Source organism: Pimephales promelas, chromosome 21 (genome assembly GCF_988280905.1).
Source record: "Pimephales promelas chromosome 21, fPimPro1.hap1.1, whole genome shotgun sequence".
NCBI classification, from domain to species: domain Eukaryota; kingdom Metazoa; phylum Chordata; class Actinopteri; order Cypriniformes; family Leuciscidae; genus Pimephales; species Pimephales promelas.
In genome coordinates this window covers 7,728,749-7,749,283 of record NC_142789.1, presented here as the reverse complement: position 1 = coordinate 7,749,283, position 20,535 = coordinate 7,728,749, and the positions used below count along the sequence as shown (strand labels likewise).

Genomic DNA, 20,535 nt, shown 5'->3' with positions numbered 1-20,535 from the left:
TTCCTTCGTGGTATCCTGAGGCTGAGGCCGGTAGTGCGTACGAGGGTACCGACCTGGGATCTAGCGGTTGTGTTGGAGGGGCTCTGTTTAGCCCCTTTCGAGCCCATTGATGAGGTGCCTGAGAAGTTTCTTACTCTCAAAACCATCTTTCTCCTAGCCATCTCTTCACTAAAGAGGATTGGAGATATTCAGGCGCTGTCGGTTTCCCCCTCGTGCTTGGAATTTGCTCCCGGTATGGCGAAGGCTTTCATCCTCCCTAGACCGGGGTATGTTCCGAAGGTTCCAACTACGGTTGTCAAACCTATAGTGCTACAGGCCTTCTGTCCTCCTCCGTTTCGGACACCAGACCAGGAGAAACTAAATCTGCTCTGCCCGGTGAGGGCCTTAGACGCATATGTCCACAGAGCTGCCCTGTGGAGGGAATCAGAACAATTATTTGTCTGCTTTGGGCCTCCTAATAGAGGTTCTGCGGCGTCTAAGCAGAGAATGAGTAAGTGGGTGGTCGAGGCCATTTCACTTGCTTATGAGTCCTCTGGTCAGCCTTCTCCCTTGGCTGTCCGGGCTCATTCAACCCGGAGTATGGCTGCCTCTAAGGCATTTTTATCAGGAGTTCCCTTGTGTGACATCTGTGAGGCGGCAGGATGGTCTTCACCTCACACATTTGTGAAGTTTTACCATCTGGACTTCAGCTCCACCCCTGGGGCTCAGATGCTTTCGTCAGAATGTGCACCCTGATATTCATACAACGGACACCTGCTCGCATGGCGGCGTTGGTATTAGCGTTCCCACGGCGTTTACACGCAGCTCGAAGTTCCCTGAATGGGAACGTCTCTGGTTACGTATGTAACCTTAGTTCCCTGAAGGGAACGAGACGCTGCGTGTCTATGCCATACTCCCAGCATGCCCGTGAGCGCTTGCTTCAGCCTATCAGAAGCTGTTGCGCTTGTGTTTCGGGGATGCTTTATAGTTTCCTGGTCGATACGTCACCCCGCCTATGACGTTCCGTCTCGCCATTGGACAGATTTCATACGTGCTTCATGACTCGTCACGCAGAGGCGTTCCCACGGCGTTTACACGCAGCGTCTCGTTCCCTTCAGGGAACTAAGGTTACATACGTAACCAGAGACGTTTTTCATAGAAAAAAAAAATGACTTCAATAATAATTAACCTTAGAAAGTAGAAAAATTAATAGACAAACTGCAAAACCAGTATATTTGTATTCGGCAAATCATCATGTTCAACCAACAGAGCTCTATAAAGGCTGGATAAACCAGTAGACAATAACCTGTCTATTTTATTCAGGCTAATCAGCAGTGTAAAGACAGTTCACCCAAAAGTAAAATAAGCTAAAATAATAATAATAATATCGCAGTTAGATCAGCGGGTAAACCCGCGAGAGAGGGAGAGAGAAGCGGCCGCCGCCAGCACCTGACTAACCTTCTTGTGGGTTAATGCGTCTGAAGAACTGGGCTGTGTGGACTCGGTAGATGAAGGCCGTGGCGTGTCTTCTTCCTCAACTCTCACTTTTTACAAATAGCACATTAAAGAAAGTTGTTTAGCCATTATTGTGGCGCCGGTGCCAGTGAGAGTTTTCCTGTCGGAACCCTCAGCAACCATAGCAACCAATAACGTTCCGGAGGGAGGCTTTCTATAACTTGCTTCGACAGTTCAGTTGTATTTGGGAAACGAATTAAACACACACAGCAGTCAACAATAAATCAGGTATATATTAATATATTTTCTTAAATACATTTGAATAATAAAAATAAACTAAAATGTATTTTTTTATCAAACTTGCCTGGGCGGGCCAGTGAGTAACGTGGGCGGGCCAGTGCCGCCCTGGCCCAATACTGGCTACACCAATGATTCACTGACAATCTGATAAAAAGTCAATTTTCTCGTCCTTTAAGAAAATGTCAAAGCCTTTGAACACATAGACTTCAAAAACATATATCATCCTTGAGTCTCTTTAAGGAACCTTTACTTTTTCATGATGACATGGAGTGTTATATTGTGTTGATTTGTGTAATTCTTATAACCACTTGTGATAATGTCCATATGTACTGTAACAGCCCCACAGGCTCACAGCTTCTGAGAGAACCATGATTACAGTAACCTGAGACGTCCCCACCACTACCGTACCAAAACATACTGAACTGTGACATACAGAACCTGCCCGAGGTATGTATACCATGATTTTTGTGCACTGTTACAACCTTTAAATCTAGACATGTCTACTTTACTTTTTATTTCCCTACATTAATTCTACCTAACTTTGATCTACAACATTTGTCAAACCAAGCAATATACAACAGACGACAGTGTGCAACATTGTTTCCCATAATGCAATGCAGATTTGTTTTAGCTGTAATGAAGGAACTAGCCGTCAGTCATGCTTTTACCATCTCTATTTGATCTGTGTTACTCCGAAAAAGTAACATTATCACACAAAATTTAGTCAGTAAATTTAAGAAAATTTAGAGGTTACGTCAGCAGGTGTAGTAGGCTACGAGAGGACCTGAGAGGGACAGGTTCTAAAGTTTTTAAACTAGTTTTCTCCAGTAAATGAACCTGTTGTTCCTCAGTGCACTACCCTCTAGGTATAATGCAGCAAACTGTTCTCAGGCTGTTTATGAGGGCTCATATTGCAGTTTATGTATAAGCTTACAGTGCTTTTCACTTTGATGTGCATCACCAGCTTCTATAGTATAAACATGCCAAAACACTGAGATAAAAGAGCAATGAAATCCTTTCTCAGTTTTAAAATGGAGTGGAAATATTTCTGTTTCCATATTTACACAAACAAGTAAATACACACTGATATTTTTAATCACTGGTGTGTAAAAAAAAAAAAAAAAAACAGTTAAAACATTCAGTTAGACAAAAATTCACATTTATTTATTGTTAAACAAGTGTAGAACTTTACATCCTTTGTAGAGATGGGCTCTTTAACATGTTTATCAGAGATGGGTTTCTTAATTATGTTTATGCAGATGAACTATGCCGACCAGTGCTTTAAAATATTCACAAAAGTATCATTTTTAAAGAATAATTTAATAAATAAATATCCAACCCCAGCTGCAGTAATAGTCCTTAAAGAAGAAGGTTTTTCTCCAAGCTCAGCTGCGACCTTTAGTCACTACATTTTTCATGCATTGCACAGATTTGTACAAAATAAATTTGTGCAAGGCACGAGAACATTAGAATCGAATTGATCTAAAGTGGTAAACCCATTTTCATGAACAGGATAGAGGGATCTCAAAGTCTTTTGCAGCGTACACGAGGTCATCCACCAACTGCAACATCATAAACAACCTTCTGAAATTTTTACATAGTCATCTCATTTTCAAAATCTCTTCATTTGCTTTATACTTAGGGTTGCTATTTTTTTTTTTATAGCAATTTATTTTACACAATCAATACAACAAAATATATTGTTCTATTTTATAGCATTACCCTTGACAGTTCCGAGTATGATTGCGAAAATATAAGGCCTAGGGTTTGTTTTCTAGTGGTCATATTGGATTTTGTTGATGATTGTAAAGGGCGATTAGAACTCCTTTAGTTCAATCAGGACAATCTCTGCATGTCTTAAGGTCCTGGGAATTCCATTTTTGTATATAATAATAAAGAAAATTCAGAACTGCATTCAAAAGAGAAATGTGTGAACATATATGTACATCCTTTGAGAAACGTATGCACTGGAACAAGAAAGATTTTTTTTTTTTTTTTTGGCTTCATTTTCTTTTTTTTTATGTGAAACTGTATTCTTATTACCAGGCCCACATGGAATCTGCAACCCAAGAACCCGCAGATTTTCGCATAAAACCCTCATTCACAAAGTTCTACTGTACACATCACGTGACCCTTGTATGTATGTTTATTAAATAATTGTGGCTATTTTGATTACATTCTGCTTCAAATAATAGGGTAATAATTGCAAAAAAATATTTCCGTATTAATGTTTTTTGTCTTGTTTCCAGTAAAAACATATTCGAGAGAATGTCTCAAATGAAGATTTGTATTTCTTCTTTTAAGCACTAACAAATATTCAATAAATATTGTTTCAAAACAAAATTCTCAATGAATCCCAATGTTTGCTGCTCAAGTAAATTGATCCTGTTTTAAAGATATTTCAATATTTTTTACTGAAAACAAGGCATAAGATTTGTGTGCATCTCTCGCTGCAAATTTCTGCCACGAATCAGCACAGAAAATGTGACAAGTCGTCTGCAGATTCCGTCTGGGCCGGCCTGTAACTCGTTGGACAGCAGCGGCACTTCTCCATTATGTGTGCAGTTATGTGGGAGGCTAAAAAAAGGAAGACCACTCTGCCATGGGTGGATGGACGGGGCTGTGTACATGGTGGGCGGTGCTTACAGTTTGTTTTAAAGGCTTGTGACCAGCTGCATTTGTCCCTCTCGTACGTCCCCCTCGGGGACACAAGCGTCTTTAGAGACGGGGATGATGAGGCCCTCGGTACTGTCTCTGCTCATCTGATAATACGCGTGCAGCTGTTGGCCTGACCCCAGGTTGGGCATGCTTTTATAGTAAACGTCTTCGTTCGGACTGTGTTTGGATGGCGAGAGGTCCTGGCAAATGTCTAGGCTGCTCTCTGAGAACGGCGAGTCTCTAAGGTTTGGCATGCTGGTGTACACCGAGTCTCTGTTGGGGGAGGGCAAGGCGGTTTCGGCCGGAGGAGGGAGCTGGTCGATGAAGCTGTGTGGTTGAGAAGCTTCCATGTCGGCCCTCGCTCTCTCCTGCGTGTGGTACAGGAGCGAGTGAGTTCGCTGGGGGATAAGAGGGGCACCGAGCGTGCGGGGATGCGTGTGGTGCAGTCCCAGACCGTCCATCTCGCTGTCCCCACCCACCTGCACCAGGGACGATGTCTCGGGAAACACAGGTTCTCTGATGATCCCCGCCCCCTTTTTGGTGCCGATATGGGACTCGGCAGCCCTGAGGTTGTTGTGAACAAGCTCTGAGATGATCATCTTCTCGAAGGCCGTGTCATTGAGACTGAGCCCGCAATCCACCACCTGCACGCCATCCGTGTAGTTATGAAGAGAGTAGCTGTTATTAAAGTTGCCGTTGAGTGGTAGAGTACCGAACGTGTTCGTATCTCTGCCGCTGGTCACCGAGTGTCCTGCAGCAACACAAGAGGAAGAAAAACATTAGGTCTCGCAATAATCGAAACAAACTAAATCTAAATGTTTAAAGCTGTTTAGGACCTGCATTTGAGTCAAATTTAGATCCTAAATTTAGATCCAAAATTAGATCCTAACTCTACCCCAGACCTAAACCTAACCCTAAACCTAACCCGTCACCTAACTGACGTTAAAGGTAAAGCGTCAGTTGTATGACGGCCCGGGATCGCCATCTACCGACGTTTAAGGGGGCCCTAAAAAGGCGGAAATTGACGTATGGTCAAAAGACGTCCCAAGACGTCAGTTATATGACTTTTTGGGATGAGACTGTGTTATGTTAGAAGATTTTTTTCTTGTTTTAAGCATAAACTCACTTAATCTTGATAGTTTTTCAGAAAACAAGATTATATATCATGTCATTTTGCCTTTCAAGTAAATGTATCTTGATTTGAGAATGTTTATATATTTGTACTGAAAAACAAGACAAAAATACAGAATAAGTGTAGCACATCTATGCGAATGACTCAGAATCTAGTTTAACTAGCTGCTAAATGCGTTTAGTTCTGGTATTTTTAAGTGCTTGGATAAAAGTTGTGGAGCAGCAGTTCTACAACCCCAGCAATCTATACCAGATCCACTTCATCTAGTTTTGCCTGACCCACAATACCTGATTTTCATAATTTCTGTACTGAATGGACAGGCAGAGGGACAACTTAATTCTTTGTGAATTCCTCCCAATTTGAATTTCTGAATTTTTCCTCAATAAACATTTATTTATTTATTTATTTATTTTTTTACAATGACCAATTTCGAAACATTTTTGTTTTAACTACATCCTAAACAACATTAACATCAGTCAGTAGGCTTCAAACATCACAGACAAGAATGACAGATGTATATTCACAGATGAAAGAGCAATGACAGTCACAGAATTCATCAACATCAGCTTGTATTGAAACGGTTAAAGCGGTGGGGTGAAGAGTTTGAAAGTATAACGGAAAAAAGCCCCCCCCAAAAAACAAAAACAAAACACAAACAGCCATTTTTTCACACGACAGAGAGTGAATGAAAGCGAAAGCATCCAACAGACAGGAGAGAGAAAACTCACTCTGAACAACTCACATCAAGTCTGTCTGTTCAGGCCAGCAGACCTGAGCGCTGCTGATGAACAAAAAGAACACAAAACAAAAAGGAAAATGATTTATTGTAAAACATGATGAGTTATCACTAACAGAAAAAAACAAAAAACAAAAAAAAACTGCAACGTTAGCGCAAGCGAAGGGTTTAGCAAATTAAATTAACATCACAATTAAGGCCTTTTCCCTCTGTTAAATGTCACAGTTGGGTTTGTTTGCTGGACTGGAGTTTATGTGGTAATTTGAGCTCATTTGAGCACTGGTAAATGGGTGGCCGTCTGCAAGAGCTACGACAATCTTTAACTGAATCTTATCAGAGCCCACCGGTGGGCGGTTTGGACACAGCCATTCTCAGAACCTCTCCACAGAAATGACAAGACAAAGGAAGCGGATGGCAGATGGGAAGAGAAGAGGGACAGTAATTTGAGGAAAGGGAGTTTAAAAGAGATTTCTGCTGGATATTGAGACAGAAGGGCTAAAGTAACATGAGGGTTTTTCTCTGACAGAATTTTTCACCAAACTCGTAAACAGGCAGAGAGATGTGGAGGATAACAGAGAATACACAGTGGCCCCCAAAAGGACACTATTTGGACACTTTAGCTAACAAATTAAGTAAATAAAATACGAAATGAATTTGAATTAGAGCTGCATGATTAATGGTTTAAATGATCACAATCTCGATTCAAATCCATGCGATCTTATTCCCAAATGACAGCGATTCTCCTGTGTCTTTTAAACCTTTGACAAAATCACATCAGAACTTTCAAATTTGTGTTCGCTGCTTTTGACCCAGAGAAAGCCATTAACTGCACATTATACAGACTGGCCTCAACATCTGTAGCCAGATTTTTTTCTTCTAATAAATCCAACCTAATGTCCAACGAGACCGTATTTAACAAAGAGAGAAGGCGACTGCTTTCAGTAAAATCTCCATTCAGAATGATGTGTACATTTAAACTTTGAAAAAAATAAAAAATATATTAATTGTGTGTGCAATGTACATGCATGGTGTCAGCATCCCAAAGTTGTTAATGCAGAGATGATGAAATTGTTTCATTGAGAGCAACATTTCCTCATTTTAATGATTTCTAAAACATGTGCTGACAATATGCGGATGATCTGTTAATGGCCACTGAGTGTGCAAGAGTTGATAAAATCATGGTAAAACAATTACATTTGATGGGCAAATTTAAAACGTATTGCATACTTGTCTCTCTGTAGGTCACTGAGTGTGTGCAGGAAAGGGAAAGAGAAAACAAGACACAAACAGTTAACAGTGTCATGTCACTCGAAAAAAAAAAATAATTAAATGAAATAATCTTGTGTGTATCACAATTGTCTCGTAGTGAGGGAAAAATTGCTTTACTCTGTGCTGTAAAAACACAAAGTGCGAACTACAATTTTAATCTCTGAGCAATGGATCAATTCCTGTAGAAGAGGAACTGTTTGCAAGAAGGTACATCTTTGGTATTTGTGTGTAAATATTAAATGGTCTGATATATTGAAATGTTTTCTCATCACAGAGGGTCTGATACTATCTCTGATAATACTCATAGTGCTACATAGTACCACATGAACAAAAGGGCAAAAAAAGAGCAGTGTATTAGTAGTCACACCTGGAGAGTGAAAGACTGGCACCGTTGGTGTGTTACATACGATAGTTTCAGCCAGTAAGGTGTTGTAGGGGTTATTAGTGCCTTGTGGTCTCAGAAGAGGGTTAGTAAGAAGATAATTGCCCGTCATTCCTAAAGCGACAAAAACAGAAGAGGACACATAAGATTATGACCTCTAAGACGTCTATTTAATTTGTCCTAAAGATAAAAGTATTGATGAAATAAATGGATGTGTTTTATCTGGAAGCATGTTTATTTTATTTACTAATTTATTATTTGCTAATTTACTAATATAAAATGGTAACAAATGGTGTCATTTTACAAAAAAGGTTAATTAGTTAACATTAGTTAATGCATTAACTAATATGTACTAACAATGAGCAATACATTTGTTATTATATTACTTAATCTTTGTTAATATTAGTTAATAAAAATACAGCTGTTCATTGTTTATTCATATTAGTTCACAGCATATTAACTAATGTTAACAAATACGAGCTTGTGATTTTAATGATGTATTAGTGAATGTTGAGATTATTATTAACTAAGATTAATAAATGCTGTAGAAGTATTGTTCATTCTTAGTTCATGTTGAGGTAGTTAATTAATGTTTGAACCTTATTGTAAAGTGTTATAAAACTAATTTTGAGAAATGCACATCACTGATTGTAAATATTAACAACATTTGTTAATGATAGGCTTCATCATCCTACATACAATCAAGCAGTTCTGAAAATGGATGGATGACTATTTGTTAATGTTTAAAAAAAGGTAAAAATGTTTTCGAAATAACTACTATACTGGGCAGAACTTCTTACTAATTCAAGATATTCTATGCTAAACATTATTACTATTATAACTTATCAAAATAAATATTCATTTTTTTTGTGTGATATGAATATTGCAAGTAAAACTGTCATTGTTGTGTTTGTTTCTGAAGAGAGACACTGAAGCACAGAAAGACAAATAGCTGTTTTTTTTTTTTTCTCCACCTTTGTGTTTTGTGCTTGAACGCGTGCATTAAAAGCATGCGGAGTGTTTTAGAGCAAGCCAAAGCAAACGGCTCTGAATAATACAACCTTACCGCAGGTCAGCTAGAGTTGAACATCATCTTCTCATCACATGCATTTCAGCCCTGGCTAAATAATAAATGAAAGGTTTTTTTTTTTTTTTTTCCTAAATCCTTGAAATAGCTGACCGAGGGCACATTTTCTACTATAGCTGTGTAAAACAGGCCCAAAAAGGACTTTCTGTTTCTTAAAATGAGCATTAGTTGTTTCATTTTCTGTTAAAGTCAACATGAAATCAAAGTTGACGATATTTACATTCTCAATACATCAGTTCCTAAAGGTTTTGTAAACGATTCATTGGCCCATGTAAAAGAAAAAAGGAAATGTTTGGCATCATAAGCTTTCATCAAAATGTAATAACTTGCATTGCTTCTGAAACGACTTTCCTTTATACCTGACGACACCAATCCCACTTATTTTTCACTCCCTCCCTTCCCACCACCTGTCATTCAGAGACCCATTTTCACCATCCAATTAATTCGCTATCGGACAAATATGTCACATCACATTAGTAAAAGGGTTGCGGACACTGTTTCATGTTGACTTTAACTAAAATCACATATGAGTGGTTTAAAATAGATACTCGAGCATGTGTAATTATCATCATGCTCTTCTCAAGCTTATTTAAATTAACATCTTGTTTAACATAAATATCAATCATATTTAAAATAAAATGTTAGAGTTGGAAAGAGATAAAATATATCAAATACAAATTCACTAAAAGCATTCGATATTTTATTCAAATTGAAAATGGCGAGTTCATTAGTGCAGCACTTCCAAAATTTTGGATGCTAAGCAATTTGATTAAATTGGTTGTAAAATTAAATATTATTAAATATGGTCAAATAAATTTAATTAAACATGAATGACTGATTGGTTTAGTCTCAGTCTGTTAGTTAAGTTTCCATGAAACAGAGATGAAATGAGTTTGGATGACTGACCTTGGTTGAGGGTTGATGTGCTGTTGATGTCTCCTGAGATGAAAGACGATTCAGACTGTTTTCTTACTGTGTCATTCCACATTCTTCTGATTCGACTCTGTTGGATGAACAAACAGCCGTGAAACATTGATCATTATCTTTGGGAGGGAAAAATTGCATGTGACATCATGTTTTTTTTTTTTTTCTTCTTGTTTCTCATCTATAAAAATCTATCTGGCAAAAGCCCTGCTGTTACCGACAGTACACTGACCAAAAGTCTTGAGAAAGTGTCTAATTGGTTAAACAAATCATGTTTAACACTTAACCTGTGGAAAACTAAGTCTATGTGTTTTTCGATAAGAGCTCGGACAATAAATGACTTTAACATTAAAATGAATGGCGAACTAATCGACCAGGTGGAACAAGAAAAATATTTAAGAGTGATTTTAGATTCTCAGCTAAATTTTAAAAGTCATATCAAAAACATCTCAAGAAAAATGAAGGCCAGTATGAACTGTTTCAGAATGATCAGGAGCTGTCTAACATTGGAATGTGCTCATGTATTTCTGAACACAATGATTCTGTCCCACCTGTCGCACCGCACCACCGTTTGGTCGCAGACCAGCCAAACTACCCTAAAGCCGGTAGAGAGGCTTTATAACCGTGCCCTAAATATTTTAGATGAAAAGCCCATCACTGCTATATTTTAAGTAAATATAAAATTTTTAATTTTGTCACATTTATTATTTTCAGACATATTAATGTGTTTAGTAAATGTTTAACTGGACTTGCACCTGAGCCACTCTGTAAATTTGTGAACAGGCTCGAACCCTCCAGATCAACAAGAGCTGCTACACATGGAGACTGTAAAGTTCCATTTTTTAAAACTTCTTTTGCCCAATTTTTTTTTTTTTTTCTGTGAAAGGAGCCAATCTGTGTGACCGTCTTCCAACAAATATAAAGACTTCTGAAACTGGAATCTGCAACTGTCCACCATCAAAAAACTAACAAAAGCCTGGTTCATACAGCAGCAGTATATATATATATATATATATATATATATATATATATATATATATATACAGTATATATATATATATATATATAAAATTGTATATTGTTGTGTATGTGAGTTGGGCATCTGTGTGAGTTTGAGTAAATGTGTTTATTTGCTCATTTGTATTGGTGTTAACTGGTTTCTTGACATTTTATTTTATTCACTGTCATTTTTTTCATTTTTTTTTATTCCTTTGTTTTTCTTGATTGTTAAAAGCCCTTCTAGGGACAGGTGTTGCGAATTAGCCTTGGCTATAAACACTATTATACAGGCATCGGATTGTTCTTTATGTAATAATCTATGTTTTTTTTTTGTATCTGTCCCTATTCAAATAAACAGTAAATAAAAAAATAAATAAATAATCTATCTATCTATCTATCTATCTATCTATCTATCTATCTATCTATCTATCTATCTATCTATCTATCTATCTATCTATCTGTTATTGTTTGATATCAAAAAAAGTTTTTTTTGTTGGATGGCGACTTTGTGGACACAGTATTTTGTAATAATGTGAAAAGTTAAAGACTATATTATTTAAAAATGTAGACAAGCATATGTTTCCAAAAAGTACATAGTTTCAGACTAAAAAGGGAGTATTTTAAACATAAATGTTAATAAGATGCTAGCACATAATAATGCAGCTTAGAAAGTAAATATTAGTCTATACCAGAACCCTATCTAAACACTGCACACAAATATTATCGGTATGATTCACTATATGATACAATCCATCATAAAGACTTTGATATAAAATCTCTCAAATATCTCTGCAAAACAAGAAGAAAAAAATGCATACTTAAAAGATCTGTGCTGTAGTACTGCTGAAGCACTCAGAGAGTTTCAATTCATTCCAATAGGAAATGTGTCTTATAACTGAGCGTCACATTAAAAGCCGCTGAAAACAATGGAAATTGGGTCAGTAGTGTTTGTACCTGGGTACCAGAGGAATAGCGAGCGCTTGTCCGCGTTGTTGAGGTCTTTGTGGAGCTGTGCGAGCTCTCTGTCGTGATCCCGCTACAGCAGTACGTGTGTCGGAGGCACTTGCTGTACTCTCTCCGAACCTGCAGTTTAAAAGGAACGTTTCTTTTTTTCAAGTGAACTTTCAACATGCACTTCTCGTTAAAACCATCTGCTGCCACGGCTCTGGTGGAACAACGTGTATCAGGGAACGCTTACTTTCTTCTGAAGCAGGCAGTGGAAGGTGAAGATAAACATGCCCTGTAAAGTGTTGAAGATGGTGAAGAGGTACGCTAAGACAACGGATGACTCGCTGATGAAGAACAAACCAAATGACCAGGTCAGGCCCAAGAGACACAGCAGAGCAAAGCCGCCCATGACCCACGACCTTGAAGAGCAAAAAAAAAAAAAAAAAAAAGAGAGAGAAACAATGAGGCATGAGAGAGGGACATTTCCATCCAGCAGGGAGCAAAAAATCATTACAGCATTGCATTCTACAACATTAGCAAAATAGTACAAATCAAACACAGGTCCTGAAAATCATTTGGACTGACATCTTAGGCACAAGTAGATGGGAAATGCAGTGGAACATATCATTGAGAGGTTAATCAATCCCATATGAAAGGGGGATTATCATAAAGAAGGTTTAATCAGTATTGAGGCAGTGGAGTGTGGAGATATTTTTTGCATGCCACACTACTGGGTAAAGACGCATGATACTGGGCTGCATTCAGACGGAGGGGAAAGAGAAAGAGCAGTAATCATCTCTGATTGGTCCATTTTAGTGGAGGAGGTGCTGACAACAGGTCTCGGCTGGCTAAAGAACCAAAGAGATAGAGCTTGCTTTCATCAGAGGAGAAATGAGAGATGAAACGAGAAAACAAAATATGAAGATTTTAAGTGATGAGGAATAGGAGGGCTTTGGGGTATAATGATTTTTTTTTTTTTTTTTGAGGGTACGTCGGGATAAGCGCATTGAGATCTATAAATGAGGAGTGTAATGGATAGAGCTAGAGATGCTTTGATTATAAAATTGTGTCCAATACGGATAAACCAATAGTTATTCTTATGGTATGGCCGGCAAACTGATAAATAATAAAATACGGTAACACTTTATTTTACAGTGTCTTGTTACATATGGTACATGCACATACCATAGTAATAACAGTAACTTATGCATAATTACATAAAAACTAACCCTCAACCAAATTCGAATCCTACCCTTACCCTATAGTAAGTACAAGTTGTTAATTAATATTACTTTATAAATATTTGATTAAACTATAACAAATAGACCTTAAAATAACATGTAGCCTAAAATACGATTGTCTAAAAATGAAGAAAGAAAAAAGGACACACTAGAGAGAATTTATAAAATAATACTATTAAATATAATATATTATTTTAAAAGCTTTAAATGCAAAAGCAAATTTTGAAGTAACAATATTATAGTGCATTAGTAGAAATATAAATGATGCATATACATTTTGCCAAAAGCTATAGTGTTATTAACTGATTAGTGTTATTAAAGATCAACTTTAAGTGAGTGCTAGATGACAGTATGTCATCTAAATGTAAAATATATGTCAAAATCAGCAGTTTAATATGCAATACTTGTCATTAAATACAATTTGGAATATGGATGGATGGATGGATAATGAGTGGCATGAGTGGTTTGGCATATAAGGGTTATACGAATAGGAATATATCAGGTTGGCAATATGAAGTGTATGAGTCGGTGTGAAGAGGTCTAAGAGTTGGAGGGTATGATGAGGGGATAACATGAAGGGTGAGTAACAGGAGGGTAAATAATGTTTTGGGAATTAAGATTTTGAGCATATGGGGGTATCAAATTAAGATGTACATCAATTTAAGACGGTCCAGGCGGAATAAAAATGAAGAAAGTTAAGCCACAGAAAGACAGACAAACAGATAAGCGCGCATGAGAAGCACAGAGAGAGAGACGACGCTTCTGGAAGAGCCCAGCAAACAGACAAGAAAATGACAAGGGGAGCAACCATGAAGCTGTGGCATAGATGTCTAGCTAACACTCTTACTTGATAAATGGTTTATTATCTTCATAGCTAGAGAGCATGGCCAGCAGAGGAGAGAGACAACATTAGATCAGGCAAATCAGTTGGATTACCATAAAAGTCCAAATGTAAGAATTCTGAAGTTAAAATGCAAAATGCAAATGAGGTTGGAAAAAAAAGATTAAAAAAAGTGTTATATTATGTTCTCAGCTGTGTACAAAACAAAATGATCTGAATAAATGTACCTGCCCAGGTTAGAAATTCCGAAAGACAACATGAAACTGCATCACAATGTTTCTTAACTTCCATAATAATAATAATAATAATAATAATTGAAAAAAAAAAAATCAGTTTTTGATTTCATGTTGTCTTTAACACACTTGATGATTACATGACAAGAATTTTCATAAAACTTTACCGCCACAACGTTCTTTCTTTTTTTTTTCTTCACAGACACCCAAGTATGTTTAATTTACGGATGCTGCATTGCCCTGTCTCGGATTGTAAAGGGACTATAGATTGTTCTCTCAGGCCAAATGTGCCAGTACTCTGCTTTTTACACTATTTAATATGGCAGTAATGTTTTATGAGCGACATAAGTTACGGTGTGCTGTGAATCTTACCCAGGCAAATCAGAATTATAATAGCCATCACAGACGCGATAATTACTGGTTAGGGTAAGAGAACAGATAGAGAACAGAGAAAGAGAAAACAGGACAGAGAAAAAAAAAGGGGGAAATGGGAAACAGAGAAATGAAACAAAATGCTGCAGATTAGCTTGCTGAACATGCAACATGCTGCAATGAGCCCAGAGTTTAGCGGCTTGTTTCGTCTCGCCCTGTGGTGATGGGTGGAGGGAAATTTAGACAGCATATGGCTGACACAATGCCTGTGAGCAATATATTTGTCTAATGTCATGTTTACATCATTGTTAAATCTAATAATATATGCATATTGCCCCAATGGCTGTGTGTTAAGTTTGAAAGATCACATTAAATGAAGTAAATGGCATAAATCAAATCCAAAACATATAAAGGCTAGTTCCATGAACAGGGTCCAAGGGTTGTAAAAAAAAAAAATGTTACCAAAATTCGGGACGTGGCTTGGTTTTGGTCTTGGTTTTAAACAGTTAAAATCCTTAACAATATAAGGTTAAATTTCTTAATATTGTTTAACTATATTAATGAACAATACATCAGTTGTTATTGTTAGATGTTATTTTCAACATTCACTAATATATTTTTAAAAGTTGTATTTCTTGAAAATTAGTAACAATGAACAATTCTATTTTTTTGCTAATACAATTAATACAATAATTAATAAATGCCTTAAAATATACTATATTGTTAATTTGTTATTTTATGTATTAATAATGTTATCAAATGAGACCTTATTTGTAAAGTGTTACCAAATACCAATTATATTTGATCTTTTATTAACAAGATTGAATAGTTGAGCTTGATCAATACACAAATTTAAGGGTAACAAATTGATCTTGCCTCCATTCAGTAAAACCGGCCCAGATTATGTTACTTCTTGCCGGACCTTAAACAATGTAACATTTTTGTAAATTGTGTGGTAAATATTAATTATATAAGTACAGCTAAATATTACTTAAAAAAAAAAAAACTAGCAAATGTTCAACCATAAAAGAGGATAAAGACAATTAACATTTTAAAATATTTTAACATCTAATTGTATTACAAGCTTTTTCATGGAAAGTGCCATAATCATTGGAAACACATTGAGAAAATACTAAAATGTCTGAATCACAATTTCAAAACAATAAAAATATGTCATACATTATCAAATAGAACCAGTAAGACATGCATTGCCATGCCAGCAAAAAGAACCAAAAGAGTTGTGTGGTCAACCAGCACACTTTTTCTGTTCTTTTCCGCTACAGAAAGACATCTCCCTCTTGGCAACAGGAAACAGATGGAAGTGCTTTCACTGTCTTTACACACACACACACACACACATCTGAATTCACTCCACAAGCAGGCACTGAATACAGGGAGTTGTTCCAAAAAGAGTTTTGTGGTCACTGTAAAGGAGGAACAGCACTGAGCCTGTCTCAATCATTACGTGCCTCTCTGGCCATCGCTCACATTAATAGACGCTGTGCACCTGAAGAGAATAACATCTGTCTAGAGTCCATCTGAATCCCTTTAGTCGATGCACTTAAATTCATCCAAGCAAAAACGACAGTGTTGTAGACGCTACATTCGATGTGAGCAAGGAACAATGTCTGTTCCCATTCTGAATATTATATTAGCAGTGGTGCTACTTCTTAGTGTGTGGCGGCACACTTTGACTCCACATGAGCTGAAATTTCGTGGGGAAAACAATGAGACTTACTTGATGTTCTCCAGCCGGCTGGAATCAGGTTTCAGCGATGTGGAGTGTTTCATCATTTTGTACATCGTGATGAGAAGGAAGATGAGATTGAGCTGTGCAAAAAAAAAAAAAAAAAAAACACATTTGTTAATAAACAAAAAACTAAACATAAAAGATTAGATAAGTGTAGTTTTATTGGGAACATTAATTGAAAACAGCCATCTAAGCATCCCTTCAGCCAGTGCCTAATAGAATAACCATCTGGCATATTGCGAGACAAAGCCAAGATGACTGGCGCCAAATGCAGTGTCACTATATATCAATACTAGAATACAAAAACGCAATAAAACCGTTTAACTGCAGAATGAAAACACAAACAGTTCAAAGAACCTCAGAGACCACACATGGAGAAACGGATATTTGAGATTTCCTCAGGGGGAAAAAAATATAACTTTAAGGAATATTCTGGGTTATTACGTATACAAACATCTACGGACCGCATTTGTGGCAAAACATCAGAGGGAAAACCTCCCTCAAATGCATGTTTACTGTGTTACACAGTGGAAGCTTAGCAGGGAATCATTCAGCACTGCAAATACATGTAAAATACACAACTATCACTGTTGCGAGAGTATAACTGTTTTATTGCACGCAGCATCCAGAGACATGCATGTTTTTTAGTTTGACCGGTTGTTTTGTGAATTGATTATATTTCTGTTCTGGACATTTGGTTTACGTTTATTTTTTTTTTCTGTGGTTGTCGACCACATGCATTCCACATATTATGTCTATGTATATTAGGCTATTAAAGTAAATATATTATTTAGTAAATATATTATATTCAAATAGTAAATAACCTAGAACAATTATGTTTAATCTTGGCTCAGTGTACAAGAAAATACATTATAAGATAAATGAATAGAAATGTCCAAAGTGTGGACAACTCACTTTTTAAAACTATTAAACAAACTGAAATGATTTTATCTGCTAAATAGGATAGTTGAAGAGTTCAGATGCAAAAGCCTCTAAGTGCCATTTGAAATTTTCTTCTAGAATGATATTTTTTTTATCAAGCTTGTATATTTAATTGCTTGTATATTAATTGTTATTTAAGTGAAATTACTGAACTTAAATATACAAGTTTGATAAAAATCATCATTAAAGAAGAAAATTTCAAATGGCATTTAGAGGCTTTTGCATCTGAACTCTTCAGTTGTATAAATGTTTATTGACAATTGTCTGCTAGACTTACAATTGTAGGCTACCTGCTATAAACACAGTCTTATTCAGTCTTAAATTAGTTGTTAATTGAATATTTTTAATAGTAAATAAGCCAGACAAAATGAATTCATTCTTTGCTCAGTGTAGAACAAAAAAAGACACCTTGAGATAAATTAACAAAAATGTCCAAGAATGTTTAGGCGAGTAAATAATCTCCCATACGTCTGTTTCATGTCAAAAGATGAGAAGCTAAGCATTTTCCATTTATTTACACAAATAAAGTCACTTTATTTAATACATTTTTAAGATAGCTGCATAATTGTTTATTAGCAATTGCCTGTTTGCACTATAAATAATGAAGAATACTACTTAAAATGATTTTGATTTTTGCTCAGCAAAGAAGGTTTAGGAGAAATTAGTATGTGTTTAGCTAGATCTACAAAGTGTCAAATTTCTGACTTTAAATTCTATCCAAACTTTTAGTTAAATAAACAAAAGTCTCCTGTATATCTGCCTCATCTGCGAATGTTAAAACATTCAGGGACACTGAAGACAAACACACACACACACACACAAACACACACTGTGAGAAGGGCTTTGTAACAACCTTAAGTAATACATTGGTCATACTTTGTCACGTACTGTGTAAAATGACTTCCCAATAGCTACAACCATGTGGGACAACTATGTGGTGACGGAACATTTTCTGGTATAATCCATTTTCTGGAGCATAGACAGACGAGGACGTAGCAGTCTATCATTTGTGGCCGCTCTCATAAGTGGCGGTGTCACCAGCTCAAACAAGCTCTTCAGTTCGGCTCCTTGTTCGGGTGCACAAGCTCATCATTCTGCCATCAAAACAGCGATGGCGATCAATAACGCGCTGCTCGTGCAATCAAGCACCGCGGCTTCTCAGAGACAGCGCGGCGAGAGAGAGAGACAGAGATAGAGATAGAGAGAGAGGAGGGGGTGGTGGGATTATATCTGGATTTTGTGGCCCCTGCGCCCAAATTTATGAGCACAGAGCTATAAAAGGCCTCTCACGCCGCTAGAGCGCTGACAGTGATCTGATGAGACGAGAGGAAGTAAGGACGCTCACCAGAGGGAGAGGTAACCTAGCAAGGCAGCCACTACACTCCTAAAGCTCCTTGTTCCAGCCTGTCCCATGGGCTTCCTCCATTTCGGAAAGAGCTTTTCCTGAACCCCCCAATTCCAGAATCATCACTGCTAGCCAAGCAGAAGACCCTCAACTCCACTCTGGGATGCTGGAGTTAGATGTATGTGTGAGTCCGTACGTGAGTGTGTGTGCGTCTTGAACTCCGATTGAACCAGATTAAATATTTAAGGTGCAGATGGAACTGTCTGCATGATGCAAACGTGTCACAGTCCAAGCGTGTTTTAACGTCACTCACACGCACTAATGGTTCCCGACCACTCATTAGCTCAATGTCCTGGTTTTCATGGATCTCATATGCCTGGTGCCCCAGAGCCGAGAAACCACTTTTCTACCAAAATGGTGGTGGCTCTCCTATCTGGACTGGTGAATACGCAAACTTTTCTCAGTGCAACTGCCTGAATTTTCCAGCAGGTTTTCACAGACTCAAATGATGATTTGACAAACTTTGTTACAGTAGCATATGGTTTGTAAACTAATACATTTTAATGTTTCCATCACACAACAAGTCTTGTGCAACTCGAGTCAGGATTAAAAAAAAAAAAAAAAAAAATGGCACGGTTGCTTCAACAAATGTGTTTTTATCTCATATTTTGCTTTGTTCGGCTAGGTATAAGATAATGTTAGGTGTATATATATATATATTTTTTTTAAGTGCAATTTTGACATCTCTCACTGGCAGTGTTGGGAAAGTTGACTTTATACATGAACTAGTTTAAAGATCAGTTCACACATTTTAAAATGAACTAGTTCAGTTCATACTTTATACTTCAAAAAATTAACTAGTTCATAGTTCTTTTTTCCATATGTTGCGAGCCTCCTCATTGTTTTTTTTTTAATTATTGCCACAGCCCATATACAACCAGAGACAACATTTATTTTATCGACGGGTAAATTTTGCACGGAAATGTAAGATTTTTCCCATCCTTACCGGCCTCGTCATAAAACCCGTTTAAATGATCATACAACGCCTCCTCGTTCGTTGCTTTGTCAACGGTGGTTGCGGTGTGACACTGGTGGCTGGTGTCGCCAAATTGTTTTTTTTGGTTTTTTTTCGCTACATATTATGGCCTGTTTATGTGTGTTTTAGCCGGGTTTTCTCCTGGAAGGCTCCATAGAAATCTAGCACCCTATTGTACGAAGTTAAACTGAGAGAGCGTGCGTTCACAGACACCAGAATGAACGAGTTCATGGTAACGTTCATCAGGCAGTAATACAGTACGTTCAGTTCACGTTCACTCAAAACATGAACACATTCAGGCACAACACTGCTCACTGGACATTTAATTTCTGAACTGCTGTGAAATGTTCAACAATTAAAGGGTTAGTAGTTCACCTTAAAATGAAAATTCTGTCAGTATTTACTCACCCATGTTGCAACCCCTTAAGACCTTCATTCAAATAAAGTCGTTATTTTTGTTGGTTTTTTTTTTTTGCGCACAAAATGTGTTCTCATCGTTTGATAATCTTGAGATTGAGACACTGTAGTCACTTGGACTATTTTAACGATGTCTTTAATAACTTTTCGAGGCCGGAAAGTTTAAATCCCTCAAGGAGTGATCCAGCTCTCAGATTTCATCAAAAATGTCTTAATTTGTGTCCCGAAAAATGAACGAAGGTCTTACGGGGTTGGAACAACATGAGGGTGCGTAAATACTGACAGAATTTTCTGGATAAAACTGAACATGCTATTGCCGCCACTCGTTCATTGGACATTTCACTCACTTGACAATGAAAGTGTAAGAGGCAATATAATATCAGTATTTAGAAATGACGTCAAAGGCACATATTTATAATGCACCTGGGTTGAAGATAGTCTTGCTGGTTAAGCTATACAACCGCACACATGTTGTTTGAGAGCAGCAGT

At 37.1% G+C, this 20,535-nt stretch overlaps 1 protein-coding gene across 33 annotated transcripts in view; it reads right to left on the bottom strand.

The window, feature by feature from the left end:
- Nucleotides 1–2,876: 2,876 nt before the first annotated feature.
- Nucleotides 2,877–20,535, bottom strand: part of adgrl2a (adhesion G protein-coupled receptor L2a) — a 113,832-nt gene continuing 96,173 nt past the window's right edge. For 4 of the 33 annotated variants that reach the window (XM_039653557.2, XM_039653560.2, XM_039653572.2 and 1 more), the window contains 6 exons: nucleotides 16,295–16,386; nucleotides 12,120–12,288; nucleotides 11,876–12,004; nucleotides 9,905–10,001; nucleotides 7,897–8,025; nucleotides 2,877–5,143 (listed from right to left, as the gene is read on the bottom strand). In XM_039653557.2, coding sequence (XP_039509491.2) covers nucleotides 4,389–5,143; nucleotides 7,897–8,025; nucleotides 9,905–10,001; nucleotides 11,876–12,004; nucleotides 12,120–12,288; nucleotides 16,295–16,386 — 1,371 coding nt within the window. In that variant the 3' untranslated portion in view covers nucleotides 2,877–4,388. Of the gene's footprint in view, nucleotides 5,144–6,252; nucleotides 6,306–7,487; nucleotides 7,506–7,896; nucleotides 8,026–8,977; nucleotides 9,033–9,904; nucleotides 10,002–11,875; nucleotides 12,005–12,119; nucleotides 12,289–13,957; nucleotides 13,985–14,556; nucleotides 14,602–16,294; nucleotides 16,387–20,535 lie in introns of all 33 variants that reach the window. The other 29 variants (XM_039653551.2, XM_089125262.1, XM_039653552.2 and 26 more) reach the window with 21 other exon arrangements.